At 39.4% G+C, this 15902-nt stretch overlaps 1 protein-coding gene across 1 annotated transcript in view; it reads right to left on the bottom strand.

Annotated features, from left to right (window-relative positions):
* The window catches only part of PPTC7 (protein phosphatase targeting COQ7), a 40722-nt gene that overhangs the window by 12728 nt on the left and 12092 nt on the right, over positions 1-15902 (bottom strand). The window contains exon 2 of the mRNA XM_082698551.1: positions 3279-3458. Within this exon, the coding sequence (XP_082554677.1) occupies positions 3279-3458 (180 nt within the window). The remainder of the gene's footprint in view (positions 1-3278; positions 3459-15902) is intronic.

The raw sequence follows: 15902 nt of genomic DNA, 5'->3' as shown, positions 1-15902 counted from the left end.
CCCTTCCTCCTTAACTCAGTGCACACTTCAATAGAATCACCACACAAAAGATCTTCTGAAAGCTGATGGGATTCATCTGAGAAGGAAAAATGACAGATGAGTAGTAGAGCCTTGAAAATCCTGGGGCAGGAAGGACTTGTGTTGACTCATTATTACTCACTGACAGACCCAGGCTATCATTTTGCTACCCCGGTGGCTGTCACCCGCTGAGTTAGAGTCAAAATGGTCATTGTGAGTGACAGAGCTTTAATATGCAAAGCAGCACCAAAGAAGACAAGCCCAGCCTTACAGAATCATGTAGGCTTGGAGTATATACTCCTCCTCTGCCTCTTCATATAACTGATGTGTGCACATGGCTCAGGCCCTGAGAACCTAATACTGGGAGAAGAGCTCATTATTCGTATGTATTTGGAGAGGAACAAGCAGGAAAAGAAGAAAAGAAGTGCTGAGAACAACAGCATCTCATGCTCAGACCACTGACAAACCCAGACAGGCACCCAAACAAATCATTCATGCTAAGACGGAAATATTTTTATCCTAATAATATATATCCCCTAATTTTGCAAACTACTACGAAACATTCTGTGCAGCAAAGAAAGAACCTTATTAGGACTGACCCCTCAAATTCTTAAGATATGCTGGCTCCCTAAGACTTAACTCCACCTAAGAGTTTCTGAGGAAATACATATTAACAATTAGCCTGTGATGTCAACCCAGATCTAAAAGCAGCTAGAAATTGTCAAGAAATAGGTGTTTGACCTTTATATTGGACTGTGTTACAGGCTTTTTAGCAATTACTGGATTAAAAAAGAAAATGGATTGGATGCCTCCGTGGCTCAGTTTTTAAAGTGTCTGCCTTCACCTCAGGTCATGATTCCAGGGTGCTGGGGTCAAGCCCCACATCAGACTCCCTGCTCGGTGGGAAGTCTGCTTCTCACTCTCCCACTCCCCCTGCTTGTGTTCCCTCTCTTGCTGTCTCTCTGTCAAATAAATAAAATAAAATCTTTTTTTTTAAAGGATTACCTAATCTTGTAAAGTTATCATTATTTGCAATTATATCTGAGGTTCAGTAAAATTCAGTAGGCTGTCTTTGCCAAAAAATGCTTGAACTTAGTTACAAAAGCTTAGAGGTATGTACATAGATTAGGTGAGAGAAGTGTCTATGTGTCAAACATAGTAATGAAGGATTATTTCAACATGTCTTTTACGAGAAAAGTGATTATAATATTCAGTGTAAGAAAACTTCTAATAAGTCCTTAAATTTATTTTAAGATCTTCAAGCTATACGACAGTAAACAGGAAAGGAAGGAGGGATAAGGAAGAAACACAGCAAAAAACCCCGAAGCTTTCAAAGTTCAAAATCAGGGCAGGTGTTTTCCAACTGCTTATTCTAAGTCATAGTAAATGGATAGGGGGATGTTGGCAGAGGACTCACGGGAACAGGCAGGAATTGGGACCTGGAATCTGTATCTATAGGCCCTTTGTTAGATGTCAGACTATCAGATAATATTCTGCAATGTCCGCTTTCCCTCAACCTGTTTCTGAGTATTGCATGGAGCTTTGAGCCGCTCCTTTTCACAAAAAAAGATCTCTCCATTTAACAAACAAAGCAAAAGGGTCAGAGGTTAAGTACTTTGCCCAAAGTCATATGGCAAGTTGACAGAGAGGTGCTAGAAACAGAATCTAGGATGTTTCACTGTGCCAGGCAAGCTCCAGATTGCATGTCCAAAATAGCGGATTAAGACAAAGCGGTATATTGAAACCTCAAGACAAGGTTTCTCTTCAGATAGAAGGAAAACAAGCTGATTAGTCACAGAAGATGGCAGCGTGATGAAAAGAACCCCTTCTTATAAAAGATTTAAATTGAAGGCAAAATTTTACAACGTGGAGAACTCCATTAACACTGAAAAGAGGTTGATTTTTAATATGGACAGTGACTCGGTGGGGAGGCTACTTCTAGTAACCAGAAAGATCCTGGCAACTAGCAGAAACTTAATAACACCCTTCTGAAAGCTTGCTCAGAAGGCTGGGTAAGTTGTTGGGTAAGTTCCCAGGAAACCATTTAACAAACAAATGTAGAAGCTTGGCCAAAAAATGCTCCATTAGCATACCAGATAAACACACACTAGGTATTTGTTAAGTTTTTTTTTTTTTTTTTTTTTAGATTTTATTTATTTATTTGACAGAGACAGCGAGAGAGGGAACACAGGAGCAGGAGAGGGAGAAGCTGAGCAAGGAGCCTGATGTGGGACTCGATCCCAGGACCCTGGGATCATGACCTGCGCCGAAGGCAGACGTCTAACAACTGAACCACCCAGGCGGCCCTGGAAGTTGTCTAGTACAAGATTAATGGGGATTTATTTTGTGCCATGCTATTTCACAGACTAATCAGCTCCCTGCTAGCAGTCTGGGGTGCCGATCTGCAACTTGAACTCCCCAACTTAATTTTACATACCAGATCCCTTTCTTCCACCCCTGGAGAGAACCACTATCCTGAATTATACAATCACTTACTTTTCTTTCTTCTTTTATCCTATTTTGGAGTCCCTGAACAAAATAGTTTTACTTTTTTATGTTTTTGAATTTGAAATATGGAATCAGACTGTTGGGTGGTACTCTGCAATGTTCTATTTTCCCTCAACAACATGTTCCTGAGTATTGAATGCAGCTTTAAGTTGTTCCTTTTCTTTCTGTATTTGAGAGAGAGAGAGAAAGAACACAAGCTGTGGGGAGGAGCAGAAAGAGAGAAGCAGACTCTCCACTGAACAGGAAGCCCGACACGCAGCTCAATCCCAGGACCCCGAGATCACGACCTGAGCAGAAGACAGATGCTTAACTGACTGAGCCACTAGAACCCCAAGCTGTTCCTTTTTAAAATGCATTCTTCTACAGTAAGTGGACTTCTAGGTGGTTCTCAGTTTCCTGCTATTCTAAGCAATGTTACCAAGAACATTCTTATACCCATCTCTTAATATACAGATGTGCAAGAGTTTCTCTAATCTAAGGTGTAGACCCAGAAGTGGAATTGCTAGGGCATACTACCTTTCTACATTTAACTTTATTCCATAATTCCAAACTGTTTTCTAAAATGGCCATACCTATTTATATTCCCTCGGAGCAGTAGTATATATTCTGGTGAGCTCACATAGCTTCTCTATCAAACTCTGCTGAGTAAAGAAGTTCAGAAAAAAAGCTGGGCTGCTAAGTGGTTTTCTTAGTTTTGCTGTTAACCATCTCATGCGCTTCTTTACTGAGGGAAACACAGTCTATCTACTTACCAAGCAAAGGTACTTTATTTTGCAGCAACTCACAGTAGCTTGTGGTGAGGATTCCGATGGGATTACTTGGGACGAACCGTCCTTCTTTTACTAACCGTTCACACGTCCGCATTAAAGTCCCTGAGAACTGGGATGGATCAACTCCATAGTCTCTCCACCCTCCTACACCATCTGCAACCCCTAAAAACAAAACAGAACAAAAATTACATTGAAAGAGTATTCTTACCAACTTCTCAAATTCTTATCCCTGTCTCCTCTTAACAGTTCATTTTATTACAGACTAGTACATACATCTACCCTGAAATTCAGAATGAAAAGTGTTGAAATTTAACTACACACTAACTCTTATTCCCCATTTTCTTCTTTGAATCTGATCTTTCATATATTGATAAATAAATACCTGAGCTACCACAGGGTGGCATTGCCTACTAGCCAAGAGTTCAATTTCAGCAGGATTATCATCTTTGTGTGGAAGTATTTATATTATTCATCTTTATTCTATAAGAATGAAAATTGTGCTGAAACTAGTGATAATACAACAGAGCTGGCAATCATTCAGAATATCAAAAACAGCAAACTCTAACTTCAAATTTTGGTAAGTGTGAAATAAAGAAAGAAAATTAAGAACATACATCATCCTCTTTCCTCCTCCCTCAGAGACAACCACTATCCTTTCTGTACAGGCCTAATACTGTCTAATACAACAGCCACTACTGAACTTGATGACTGAGCCTTTGAAATGGTGCTGATTCAAATTAATAAGTCCTCAAAGAATAAAATACACACTGGATTTCGAAAACTTAGTACAAAATATTTTGGATGGAATGTGCTAAAGATTAAAATTAATTTTACCTGTTTATTTTTAACTAATGCAAATACTAGGAAATTTAAAATGACACGTGTGGTTCATACTATATTTCTATTGGACAGCAATGATACAGAGATTTTCAAGGGTCCCTAGAGCTGTTGATGAGTTCAGAGTCCCTCCAAGACTCCTTCATCAAGAGGAAACTAGTGTTCAAAAAAGTCAGTAAGAGGGGCGCCTCAGGGGCTCAGTGGTTAAACCTCTGCCTTCGGCTCAGGTCATGATCTCAGGGTCCTGGGATGGAACCCTGCACCGGGCTCTCTGCTCAGTGAGGAGCCTGCTTCCCCCACTCCTGGCTTGCCTCTCTGTCCACTTGTGATCTCTGTCTGTCAAATAAATAAATAAAATCTTTAAAAAAAAGTCAGTAAGACATCAAAGTCAAAATCATACTATATCCTATTCAACTACTTGCAAAACACTAAGCTAATTGTTCAAATTAAAATCAATTTCTGTTTACCAAATTCTAACAAACCGAGGGAGGGGCTCCTGGGTGGCTCAGTCAGTTGGGCAGCTGCCTTCGGCTCAGGTCATGATCCCAGGGTCCTGGGATCAAGTCCCACATCGGGCTCCCTGCTCCATGGGGAACCTACTTCTCCTTCTCCCTCTGCCTGCTGCTCTGCCTGCTTGTAGGCTCTCTCTCTTTCAAATAAACAAAATCTTTAAAAAAAAAAAAAAAACTGAGGGAACTAAAAGATTATATATATATTATACATGTAATATTAAGGATTTAAGTAACTATGTATGAACCTTTCTGGAAGGATCTGTAAGTATTAATGGTAGTTTTAGAAATAAGAGACGCAAGTGATCAGTAGACAAACGGAGATTTTAGCTTTTTCCCTCATACTGTTCTATAGTTTGAAATCTAATTTTATAATGATCATGTATTGACTTCATAATAAAAATATTTAGGGATTTTATCATTTTTAAGGCTTGCTGAGCATTAAACATCCTCCCTACACATATACTTGCATTTTTTATATGTTCAACTTTCATACACATTTTATTAAATTTTTTTTCACACACATTTTAAAGAACCTATATGGTACAAAAAGTAGGAAAATGCCTATATAATGCATCCCAGAAAAAAAGTGGCTTAACATGAAAGGAACACATGAAACATGTTTTCTGGTGATGGCATTTCTCAGCAGAAATGGAATATATTCTGAAAAACACGAGAGAACATAATGGGCAGAGTATAAAGAAGGTGACAGACAACATCACTGTCGGGGCAGCAACTTTCCCTACCTTTTGTGGCCAACCAGGAGGCAAAATTTCATTATGGGGCAGTTCCAAATCAGTTGATTAAATGATATGTCTGGGGACACCTTGGTGGCACAGTCGGTTAAGTACCCCACTCTCGGTTTCAGCTCTGGTCATGATCTGAGGGTCGTGAAACTGAGCCCTGAGTGGGGCTCTGTGCTCAACATGAAGTCTGTTTTAAACTTTTTCTCCCTCTCCCTCTGCAAGAAACCCCTCACCAGGCACTTGCACTCTCGCTCTAAAATAAATAAATCCAGGGGTGCCTGGGTGGCTCAGTGGGGTAAAGCCCCTGCCTTCAACTCAGGTCATGATCCCAGAGTCCTGGGATCGAGCCCCACATTGGGTTCTCTCTGCTCGGCGGGGAGCCCGCTTCCCTTCCTCTCTCTCTGCCTGCCTCTCTGCCTACTTGTGATCTCTCTGTCAAATAAATAAATAAAATCTTTAAAAATAAATAAAAATAAATAAAATAAAATAAATAAATCTTTTTAAAAAATGATATGATGCGGGGCGCCTGGGTGGCTCAGTGGGTTAAAGCCTCTGCTTTCGGCTCAGGTCGTGGTCCCGGGGTCCTGGGATCGAGTCCCGCATCGGGCTCTCTGCTTGGCGGGAAGCCTGCTTCCCTTCCTCTCTCTCTGCCTGCCTCTCTGCCTGTTTGTGATCTCTGTCTGTCAAATAAATGAATAAAATCTTAAAAAAAAAATGATATGATGCCTGGGATTATTACAAAATAGGGGGGAGGAGTGACGGAGGAGTGGATAAAACAAGATTGACCATGAATGGAATTGAAGTGGAATGAGACGTGCTACATATTTGAAATTTGCCATTACACAAAGTTTAAACAGAACTAATAATAATAAGAAAGAAAACAGATTCTTCTGCTGGCTGTGTGGAGAGCAAGAGCAGAAAAAGGGGACGAGTCAGGAGTCTATCTTAGTAGCTTGGTCATGAAATGGTGGCAGTACAGTCAGAATGCAGGGATTTGAGATCCAGTGAAACAGAAGGACTTACTGGTATACTGGACAGGGGTGTAGCAGTGGTGGGGAGAGAGAAGTGTAAGGAATGACTAAGGTCTACCCTACCAGGAAGAAGCATTACTTTTTTCTGTTTTTCAAGCAGTTTTGAGGATATCTGGAAATTCGTAAGAGAATTTAAGGTAGTTTAATAGGAGGTTCTTTACCCCTTTCATTAGGGGTAAGAGCTCACCATTATTTATTTTATTTTTTAAAGATTTAATTTTTAAGTAATTTCTACACCCAATGTGGGGCTTGAACTCACAATCAAGAACCTCAAGCCCCACCAACTGAGCCAGCCAAGCAACTTGTCCTCACCATTATTTTAAATGCAACAATTTGTGTTAAAATACAGAATGCAATTATAAACCTTGCAATTCCATCTGATGAATCATTCATTCTTTCCAAATTACTGCCTGCTTGAGAAAAGAATTTCTCTTTAAACAGTGTCTGATCTAAGAGCCACAATTAGTTTTAAATACAAAGTGGTTTCATCTACAAATGCCCTTCACAAGAAAACCATTAAAATCTGAGATAACGTTGAGAGTTGATCCTGGCACTCACTAAATAATCTGTCAGCAGGTTAGAGAGTCTGACCTGACACAGCCCTTCAACATTAATCAGATTTCTCCCAGAATAGAGTGCAACCTTTCAAGCACCTGTTTGCTTTTCTATGGGAAAAAGATACCATGCAAAGCTCCACTGGTGAAATCTCTTTAGGGAAAAAAGGAGATTCAAAAAGCACATAAAGTGTTCAATAAAGCCGTGGGGTAAAAAGGCCTTAGTATACATAAATAATTTACTTACAAAGAACAAATTATGTAAGAGGAAAAGTCATAGTTGGGATTAGAATCAGGCTAAAACCAGAATAACCTACCACAGGTACATTTGAAACCTAGTTTAATTCACATTGGTTATTTCTACAAGGAAATGAGTATTTCCTCTCATGAACAAGCAAAAACTTCTATCCACAAAGGGAGAACACCTTTTAAACAGTGGAATTAATCCAGATACAAAGAGAAATTTCACTCAGAATACATCTCAAAGGGAAAGAAAACAACTGTTAAAGGAGAGATTGCTTAAGACACCAAAGATACGAAACAGCAAAGAATCAGAACATCTCTAAGAGCAAATGAAGGGTAGAGTAAATATTAGGAAATAGAGAACTGAGGGAGACACATCTTGCCTATGAGAAGCTCGCCTTCTACTGGGCAAAGACTATTCACTCGCGCAGGAACTAGACAAACAGCTCCCAGAAATGCTGCTATGGGGGGTGGGGGGTTAAGAGCAAATGGTTAATGCCCATGGGGCACTGTGGGAATGGAGCAAGCTTTTGCTTAGGAAATAGCATTCACATTAGGCCTTGCAAGGTAAGTCCCGATTTCCACAGGCAAGGGAGAATAGTAACAGGAAACAAATGGAGGGCAATTAGGTGTGCCTGGGGGTTTGGGTTAAGTGCTGAGAAGCTGAAAAATGCAGGACAGGAGCTGAAGCTGTGGAGGGCCGAGAATCGTTATCCAAGAACTTAATTTTTTTTAAAGATTTTATTTATTTATTTGACAGACAGAGACCACAAGTAGGCAGAGAGGCAGCCAGAGAGGGGGGGGGGGAAGCAGGCTCCCCGCTAAGCAGAGAGCCCGATGCAGGACTTGATCCCAGGACCCTGAGATCATGACCTGAACCGAAGGCAGAGGCTTTAGCCCACTGAGCCATCCAGGTGCCCCCAAGAACTTAATTTAAAAAAAAAAAGATTTACTTATTTTAGAGAAAGAGAGCATGAACAGGGGGAGGGGCAGAGGGAGAGGGAAATCCTCAAACCGACTCCCTGCTGAGCACGTGAGCCCAACTGTGGGGGACTCAATCCCAGGACCCTGAGATCATGACCTGAGCCAAAATCAAGAGTCTGAAGCTCAACCGACTGAGCCACCCAGGCGCCCCTACAATCTGTACTTTGGAAATCCTGATAGCAATGGAGAGAATGGGTTGGGAAGAGGTTGGAGGTCAGGCATCAGCTGCAAGATTTTAGGTTAGAGGTAAGAAGAAAAATAAAATAATCACTGGAAATACAAAGGAATGAATACAGAAAGACACCTGGACTTGATATCAATGTATTTTATATCAGTAGATTTCTGGACTTCAAGGAATGAGTACTGATTAGATGATTCCCCAGTTGGGAAAGGGCTGGAAATGCCTTTGGAAGACATTTAATTCTGTCTCGCGGTATGCGAAGTTTTAGGTGCCAGGAGGACATTTTTAGGGAAATGTTCTATATGAAGTCAGGAACTAGGAGTCTGCAACTGGGAAGGCAATCGGGGCCACCAAATCTTTGACAAAGATCAGGAACTGAAACCACTGGGGTAGACGACATGGTCAAAGAAAGCACAGACAGTAATAAATTCAAGTGGGGATTTTAGGAATGAGAATTCCTGGCCAAAGAGCTCACTTGTGAAATGCGCCTTACTCTAGACATCAAATTACAATCACAAATATGATAGCTGATTAAGTTCAAGGAAGTATCCAGTTTGGCAGAATGACAGAATTTCTTTAGAGATGAAAAGAGCTGAAGTTGAAAAGGTAGGCTGAGTTTATAACTGGGAAGTCTTTGAATGCCAAGAGTTTATACTGAATATAGAAGTTATTTCCTTTAACTCACTGTAATCATCTTATGTCTCCATTAATGACATTCTGTCAGCATACCTTTAGCTTAAGTGTTTCCTTTGACCCAAAAATCCAATTAAAACCGTTATTAGATTAAGATAATGGTTACATATCTGAAATAGCCAAGCAGAAGGCTGAGAGGAGACTATAGAGTGCAGATAATTCCTTTATGTACTATTTGCATGGAAATACCAGTTTTGTGAAGTCAGAGATAATCAATTAGAAAATATATAATTACAATTTTTCACAGAATATTTTGGTTAAGCTTCCCAGAGACTGTTTTTCTAAAGTGAAGACTTAAGAGAAAAGGAGAAAGGGTAATTCCGATGTGTTTCCCATCATTTAAGTCTATCTTTTTATTAAAAAATTCTTAAAGGAATACCAATTTTCATTTTTCTAACACATTTTTGTCTTTGCTTTGGTTATAAACATCTAAAAACAAAATTTTACTGTACTTTAAAAATCATTCAACTTTTTATTAAACTGAGAATTTTAATTAATACCTTTGTTCTATGCCAAAAAGTGAAGGAAAATAGATTCGGTAAGCTGAAATTGTGGAACCTTAAAAATCCCAATTTTCCAATTATTTATGGTCACCTAACTGTGTAGCTGCAAAAGGCTCACCCTGAAAAAGACTTTGAACTAAGCCCATTTCTCTCTAGCACTGTCCTCCATTATTAGCCATGGGCATGAAGTTGCTATTCTTCTTAAGCCCTTCTACTACAATCATCTTCAGACTGACATGTAATCAGTTACAAAGCAAACATTTTCCACAAGATAGTGATGCCTAGAGAATAAATACTAAATTTCTATTTTAATGTAGGTATCAGTGAAAAAAATGGCAAATTTATTTTATCCAAAAAAGGACTGGCAGAATTTCAAATATTAAATAGTACCCAACGGTAAGAGCTTTATTTCTTGCATCTTTGATGATCTCGAGGCATTTAACATTGAGCCTCACACTCTAATAAAGTAAGACAGCTCTACAGGGATTGTTTTTCCATTAGCAAAACATCTATCTACTAGGATGGGTACTTGATAGTGAACTGAAATTCCAGAAGAGAAACTGAGTAAGAATCTGGCTCGATCACAAGAATTGAATAAGGAGGGATAATGATATCTGGTTTTACATTTTCTGCAGCAAGTAGTCATCTAATGAGGCACTGGTGAGGTGGTATTTATTGCAGTACGATAGCCAGCTTCTTTTCAGATGAAGAGGTTCTTCTTCAAATACTAGGATCTAGTATTCTCAGAGCCAAACTTCTTTGTCTAGAGACATCACAACATGAAGCATTATAACTAAAGAAAAGTGAGATCAGAGTATAAGCTTAATATCTACCAAATAGAACAGATCATATTTGTATCAACATTGCTGAAGCCTCAACTATTTGGGCATTAAGAACACTCCCCTGTGATTCAGGACTGTGAAATGTTGTATCTGCAAATAATTATCCCAAAGGGAACAAAAAGGATTACTGGAAAAAAAAAATTCAACAGTTGAGTTATTCAGAAAAGTACAATTTGCTTTGACCAACAGTCCTTTCAGTTCTCTAGAGGTGAAATTATATAGATTATGATGTTATTCCTGCTTTAACAAGCAAGTGATATATTCCCTTTGCAAAAAGTTTCCCCAAAGCAACCACTTTGCATTAATCACAACGAAACCTGCTTCTTCTGATTCTCCAGAGACCAAGTCTACGTCAAGAACTCAAGAACTCAAGATCTCTAAGCAGAATAGATAACTCAAAAGCTGAGGCAACGAAGCTGAAAGAATGAAAAGGAAGAAAGGTTCAATCCCATAATAAAACGTGCTAAAGTGGAACCTATAAGCAAAACTCAAATTCTGCTAAAGAAATGAAACTGTCTGAGGCAGTTAAAACTCCAATAAGGACCCCAACGCAGGAATAAATGGTCCATTTTATGTTTTAGAATTCCAAACAAAATAGCTATTCCTTTCCAGTTTAGTAAACACAAAATTACTTCATAATTAATCAAATTAAAATATACACACACACACACACACACACATATTCATACCTACTGCCCAGAATACTTCATTATATAGAGAAAGTAACTTCCAGACTATTCTGGGCAGCTACCTTGCTTAAAAAAGCAGTGAAAGGGTGCCTGGGTGGCTCAGTGGGTTAAGCCGCTGCCTTCGGCTCAGGTCATGATCTCAGGGTCCTGGGATCGAGTCCCACATCGGGCTCTCTGCTCAGCAGGGAGCCTGCTTCCCTCTCTCTCTCTCTCTCTGCCTGCCTCTCTGTATACTTGTGATCTTTGTCTGTCAAATAAATAAATAAAATCTTTAAAAAAAAAAAAAGAAAAAGCAGTGAAAAATGCCGGAAAGAGGTTAAGGAAATGACAGTGTGATCTTTGTCAAATAAATAAATAAAATCTTAAAAAAAAAAAAAAAAAAAAAGAAAGAAAAAGAAAAAGCAGTGAAAAATGCTGGAAAGAGGGTAAGGAAATGACAGTGTGAAGGCAAAGAAACTCAAGAAACTCAGTCAAACTTTTTTTTTTAAGATTTTATTTTATTTTAGAGAGAGGAGTATTTTAGAGCAGGGGGAGGAGAGGGGGAGAGGGAAAGAATCCCAAGCAGACTCCAAGCTAAGCACAGAGCCCAATGCAGGGCTCAAACTCACGACCCAAGGTCATGACCTGAACTAAAACCAAGAGTCAGATGCTTAACTGACTGAGCCACCCCGGTGCCCCTAAAGCCAACCTTTTTAAAATAAAATGTTCTTCTTTTAACTTTAGCTCTTCTGTTTAAATACCAAACATTTAATGTGGAACACTTGGCTCAATGTGGCCTGGGGACCTTGGGTATCTTACAGACTTGGGTAGGAATCACTACCTTCTCACCACACAAACTGAAGAGTTAAAGGTGAAGTCACAGAAAAGGTAATTTCACTCCTTTATGAGCTGCAACATATGTTTCCCAAATGCTAAATGCAGTTAGCAATGCTTTCGGAATAGAAAAAAGCAACAGGCAAATCACAGGCTCACACTTAGAGTGAACTATGGACAGTATGGGCAGGGCTCTTACTGTGTTATTGAATTAAGGGCTTCTATTAAAGCTGAGACTCCTGTTAGTTTCTAGATATTAGAAAATGTTATATAACACCTAATAATTTGTCATTTAAATAAGAAAATAGCAGCAATTAAAGTCTAGCTATTTGATGTGTGTTTACTTGTACTGGCCTGTTAGGCTAAGAATTTTTCATTCTGTTTATAATTTATAAGATTAGATCTAGAATTCTGGTCTTAGAGATTAACCTAATGTTTATGACAATTAAGCTATATATCCTTGACCTAACCCCAAAGAGGTTACTATTTACCTCCCTGGTTTTCTCACCCCTCTATAAAAGTAAGAGCTGGCCTTTACTGAAATACTACCCTCTGGGAGAGGTCAAGAGTCACATGTAGCTCTGGCACAAACACTCTTTTATAAAAAAATGAGAACATAATTTCTGTGAATAACCCTGCCAAGTGGAGAACTGTCCCTTAATTTCTAAACACTAATTCATTTTTTTCCCTACATGCTGTTTAATTAAGTAATGATCTTTGGGTGACAGGACCAGTAACTGTTTTTCTTCTTTTTTATTTTCCACATTTTCCAATAATGAGTATGTATATTACCATTATGGGAGGGATTTAAAAAAAACTATATAAATCCAGTTAGAGCTACATTTTACACTTACACACAATATTAAAGTTACTCAACACTTTTTTACTGAAAAAAAATTTTTTTTAATTGTTTTTTTTAAGATTTTATTTATTTATTTGACAGAAAGAGATCACAAGTAGGCAGAGAGGCAGGCAGAGAGCGGAGGAAGCAGGCTCCCTGCTGAGCAGAGAGTCCGATGTGGGGCTCGATCCCAAGACCTTGAGATCATGACCTGAGCCGAAGGCAGAGGCTTTACCTCACTGAGCCACCCAGGCGCCCCTTTACTGAAAAATTTTTTAAAAAATATTTTTATTGAAAGGTTTATTGAACTTTTTCTATATACATGACACTGTACTGAAAAGCAGTTAAAGGAATTTACATAGAACAAAAGATTTCCTCCCCATGGAGCTTAAAATCAAATTGTAGTGACTATGGCAGGGGAGAGGGGTTTGGAGAGGTTTATGGTAAATGGTTCTAACAAAATAAACATGCACCAATAAAAACTAAAGTAAGAAGACCAGATTACATCTAGCTAAAGGAATCAGGAATAACATTCATGGAGAAAAGAAGTTGCTGATACGATCCCTGAAGGATGAAACCATGAGGGAGGAAGTTGAGGATAGAAGCAATTTGGTCAGTTCCTGAAGATTCTGACTAATACGGATAAAGTGCAGTAATAAAGGTGAGGTTAGAGCTCTAAGAGCAGAGAAACCTGACCTCCAGGTAAATGCCTATTACATTCCTCCAGGAACCTCTGACCAGCAATCAGCCCCAAACGACATATACTGCAGGAATTCAGGCATAAAGGAGGTCCCCAGAAAGAAAGGGCTGGCCTAAAGCCACCCAAGTCCCCGTGGTCCACTGAACTAGTTCAACTGAGGTCTTTATTTGCTTTAATGAAGGGGCTTTGCTCAACTGTTAGCCTAGGAATAGCTAATATCAAAGTACTATTCAGACTCAGTAAAGATCACTTCAGTAAAACAAAGTTTTAAATGATCATTTGACTTGAAAAGCAGTGTATACACACGAGGCAAGGGCACAGGCTTTGGAGTCAGATTTGGGTTCAAACTGCAGCTCCAGGACTAGAGTTAAGTGTACCAAAGGTGACCTTGGGTAGCTCTCGGAGGCTTAGTATCTTCACCTGTAATGGGTATAATAATGGAAATTACAAGGCTGATGTGAGGAACAGGGATAATGTGTTAAAGAAAACCTGCCACAATGCTCAGTTCCCAGTCAACATGCAATAAAAGAGTTATGCCTATCTTTAAGATTAAATAACAGCACAGAGAATAGTATGGCCTGTAGTCATCAGAAAAAAACAATCTTTGGTGTTTGTAGTCTACAAACACTGTTCTGTGGTCACAACCAAAAGATAATTCCCACTCACAGATAATGTATAAAAGATGAGTGGTCCATTCAGTTTTTCCCATCAGACATCCACCACCATTCAATATCTCATTAAACATTTAACAGTAAGTAAGAAACAAACTTATGTCTCTAAAAAATACATAAGGAAAAACAGACCCACCTGCACTTTGAAGAAATTAGTTTTCTTTTTTCCAGAAATGGCTCTGAAATAATCTTATTTAACAAATCTTTTTTTAAATAAACAAATCTCTTTAAAAAAAATTATTTCTTTTTTTTTTTCTTTTTAATCAGAGAGAGAGAGAGAGGGAGAGCAAGCACAGGCAGACAGAATGGCAGGCAGAGGCAGAGGGAGAAGCAGGCTCCCCGCTGAGCAAGGAGCCGGATGTGGGACTCGATCCCAGGACGCCGGGATCATGACCTGAGCGGAAGGCAGAGGCTTTAACACACTGAGACACCCAGCTGCCCAACCAACTGAGCCACACAGGCGGCCCCCCAAAAAAATTATTTCTTAATTGCCTGCTGCCTGCTAGGTGCCAGGGTTCTGACTTAGATATTCTTTATTTTAAATGGAAAACCTTGTAACAACTAGTGATACATAAATTAGCCTAAACTACTTCCTTAGATAATTACAATAATTACAGAACCTCTATCACAACTTTCCTATCTCCTTTCCCCTTCTCTATATTGTGACTCCTCTTCAGGGCTGAGTCTCTTTCCATTGCTAACCAACCATCTTTTTCATCTCTGGAGGCTGGTCTAGTACATGGTACCAAAGTTCTCAATTCTTGCACACAGAGATTACCCAAGCACCACCTCCTGAGTCAGTTTGTCCAGTATGGGCCTGGATCTTCTAGCAAAGGATCAAAACCAAATTGCACAGGTGACCCTAATGAGAATCACTGCAGAACTCAGTAAAGACCAGCTGGACTTAACCATTACATGAGCCAGATGATTCCATCTCCGAAATGCATGTTTTTCCATTCCCAATCCTGTTTTTCCATTCCCAAATTTGATCCTTCTCTTGCATATCCTAACCTGATTAATGGCAGCCAACCCACCCACACCCATAGGCTAGAAACTTAAGGAGGCTTCCAGATGCAAAACCTCAAAAACCAACTTCAAATTCTCTTTTCTCTTTCACCCTCTTCGTCTAATTATCAAGAAGTCCTATTGATTCTGTAATATTTCTGAAGCCCGACTACTCAGAACTGCCCTAGTTAAAGCCTTTTCTAGCTCAGACTATTTCAGTAGCTTCCTAACTGGTCTTTTGCTTTCCTATTCTCCCATTACACTCTGTATCGTTTTCTTTCCTTTCTTTCTTTTTTGCTTTTTATAAGATTACTATGTCCATATTACTCTTGTCAAATACCTTCCACGAATATACACTTTTCTACTTTTATATGTAAAAACATCCTGGGTGGGGGGAGGAGGAGCAGGGCACCCCCGAGAGGCTCAGTTGGTTAAACATCTGCCTTCGGCTCAAGTCATGATCCTAGCGTCCTGGGATCAAGCCCCACATTGGGCTCTCTGCTCATCAGGAAGTCTGCTTCACTCTCTCTCCCTCTGCCTGCTGCTCCCTGTGCTTGTACTCTCTGTCAAATAAATAAAATCTTTTAAAAAAATTCTCTGGAAGGATACACAAGAAACTGATAACATTAGTTCTTTCCGGGAGAGGAACCTGCAGCTAGAAGTCAAGAGTGAGAGACTTCACTCTGCACCCTTTTAAATTTAGAATACACCTTTTGAATTTTGTACCATTTCAATGTGATGCCTCTTCCAAGGCTACCAAAGCA

The sequence above is a fragment of the Mustela nivalis genome (assembly GCF_964662115.1).
Source record: "Mustela nivalis genome assembly, chromosome: 14".
In the NCBI taxonomy this organism is placed as follows: Eukaryota; Metazoa; Chordata; class Mammalia; order Carnivora; family Mustelidae; genus Mustela; species Mustela nivalis.
The sequence above is the reverse complement of the archived record's forward strand: the minus strand, read 5'-3'. Positions and strand labels throughout refer to the sequence as shown.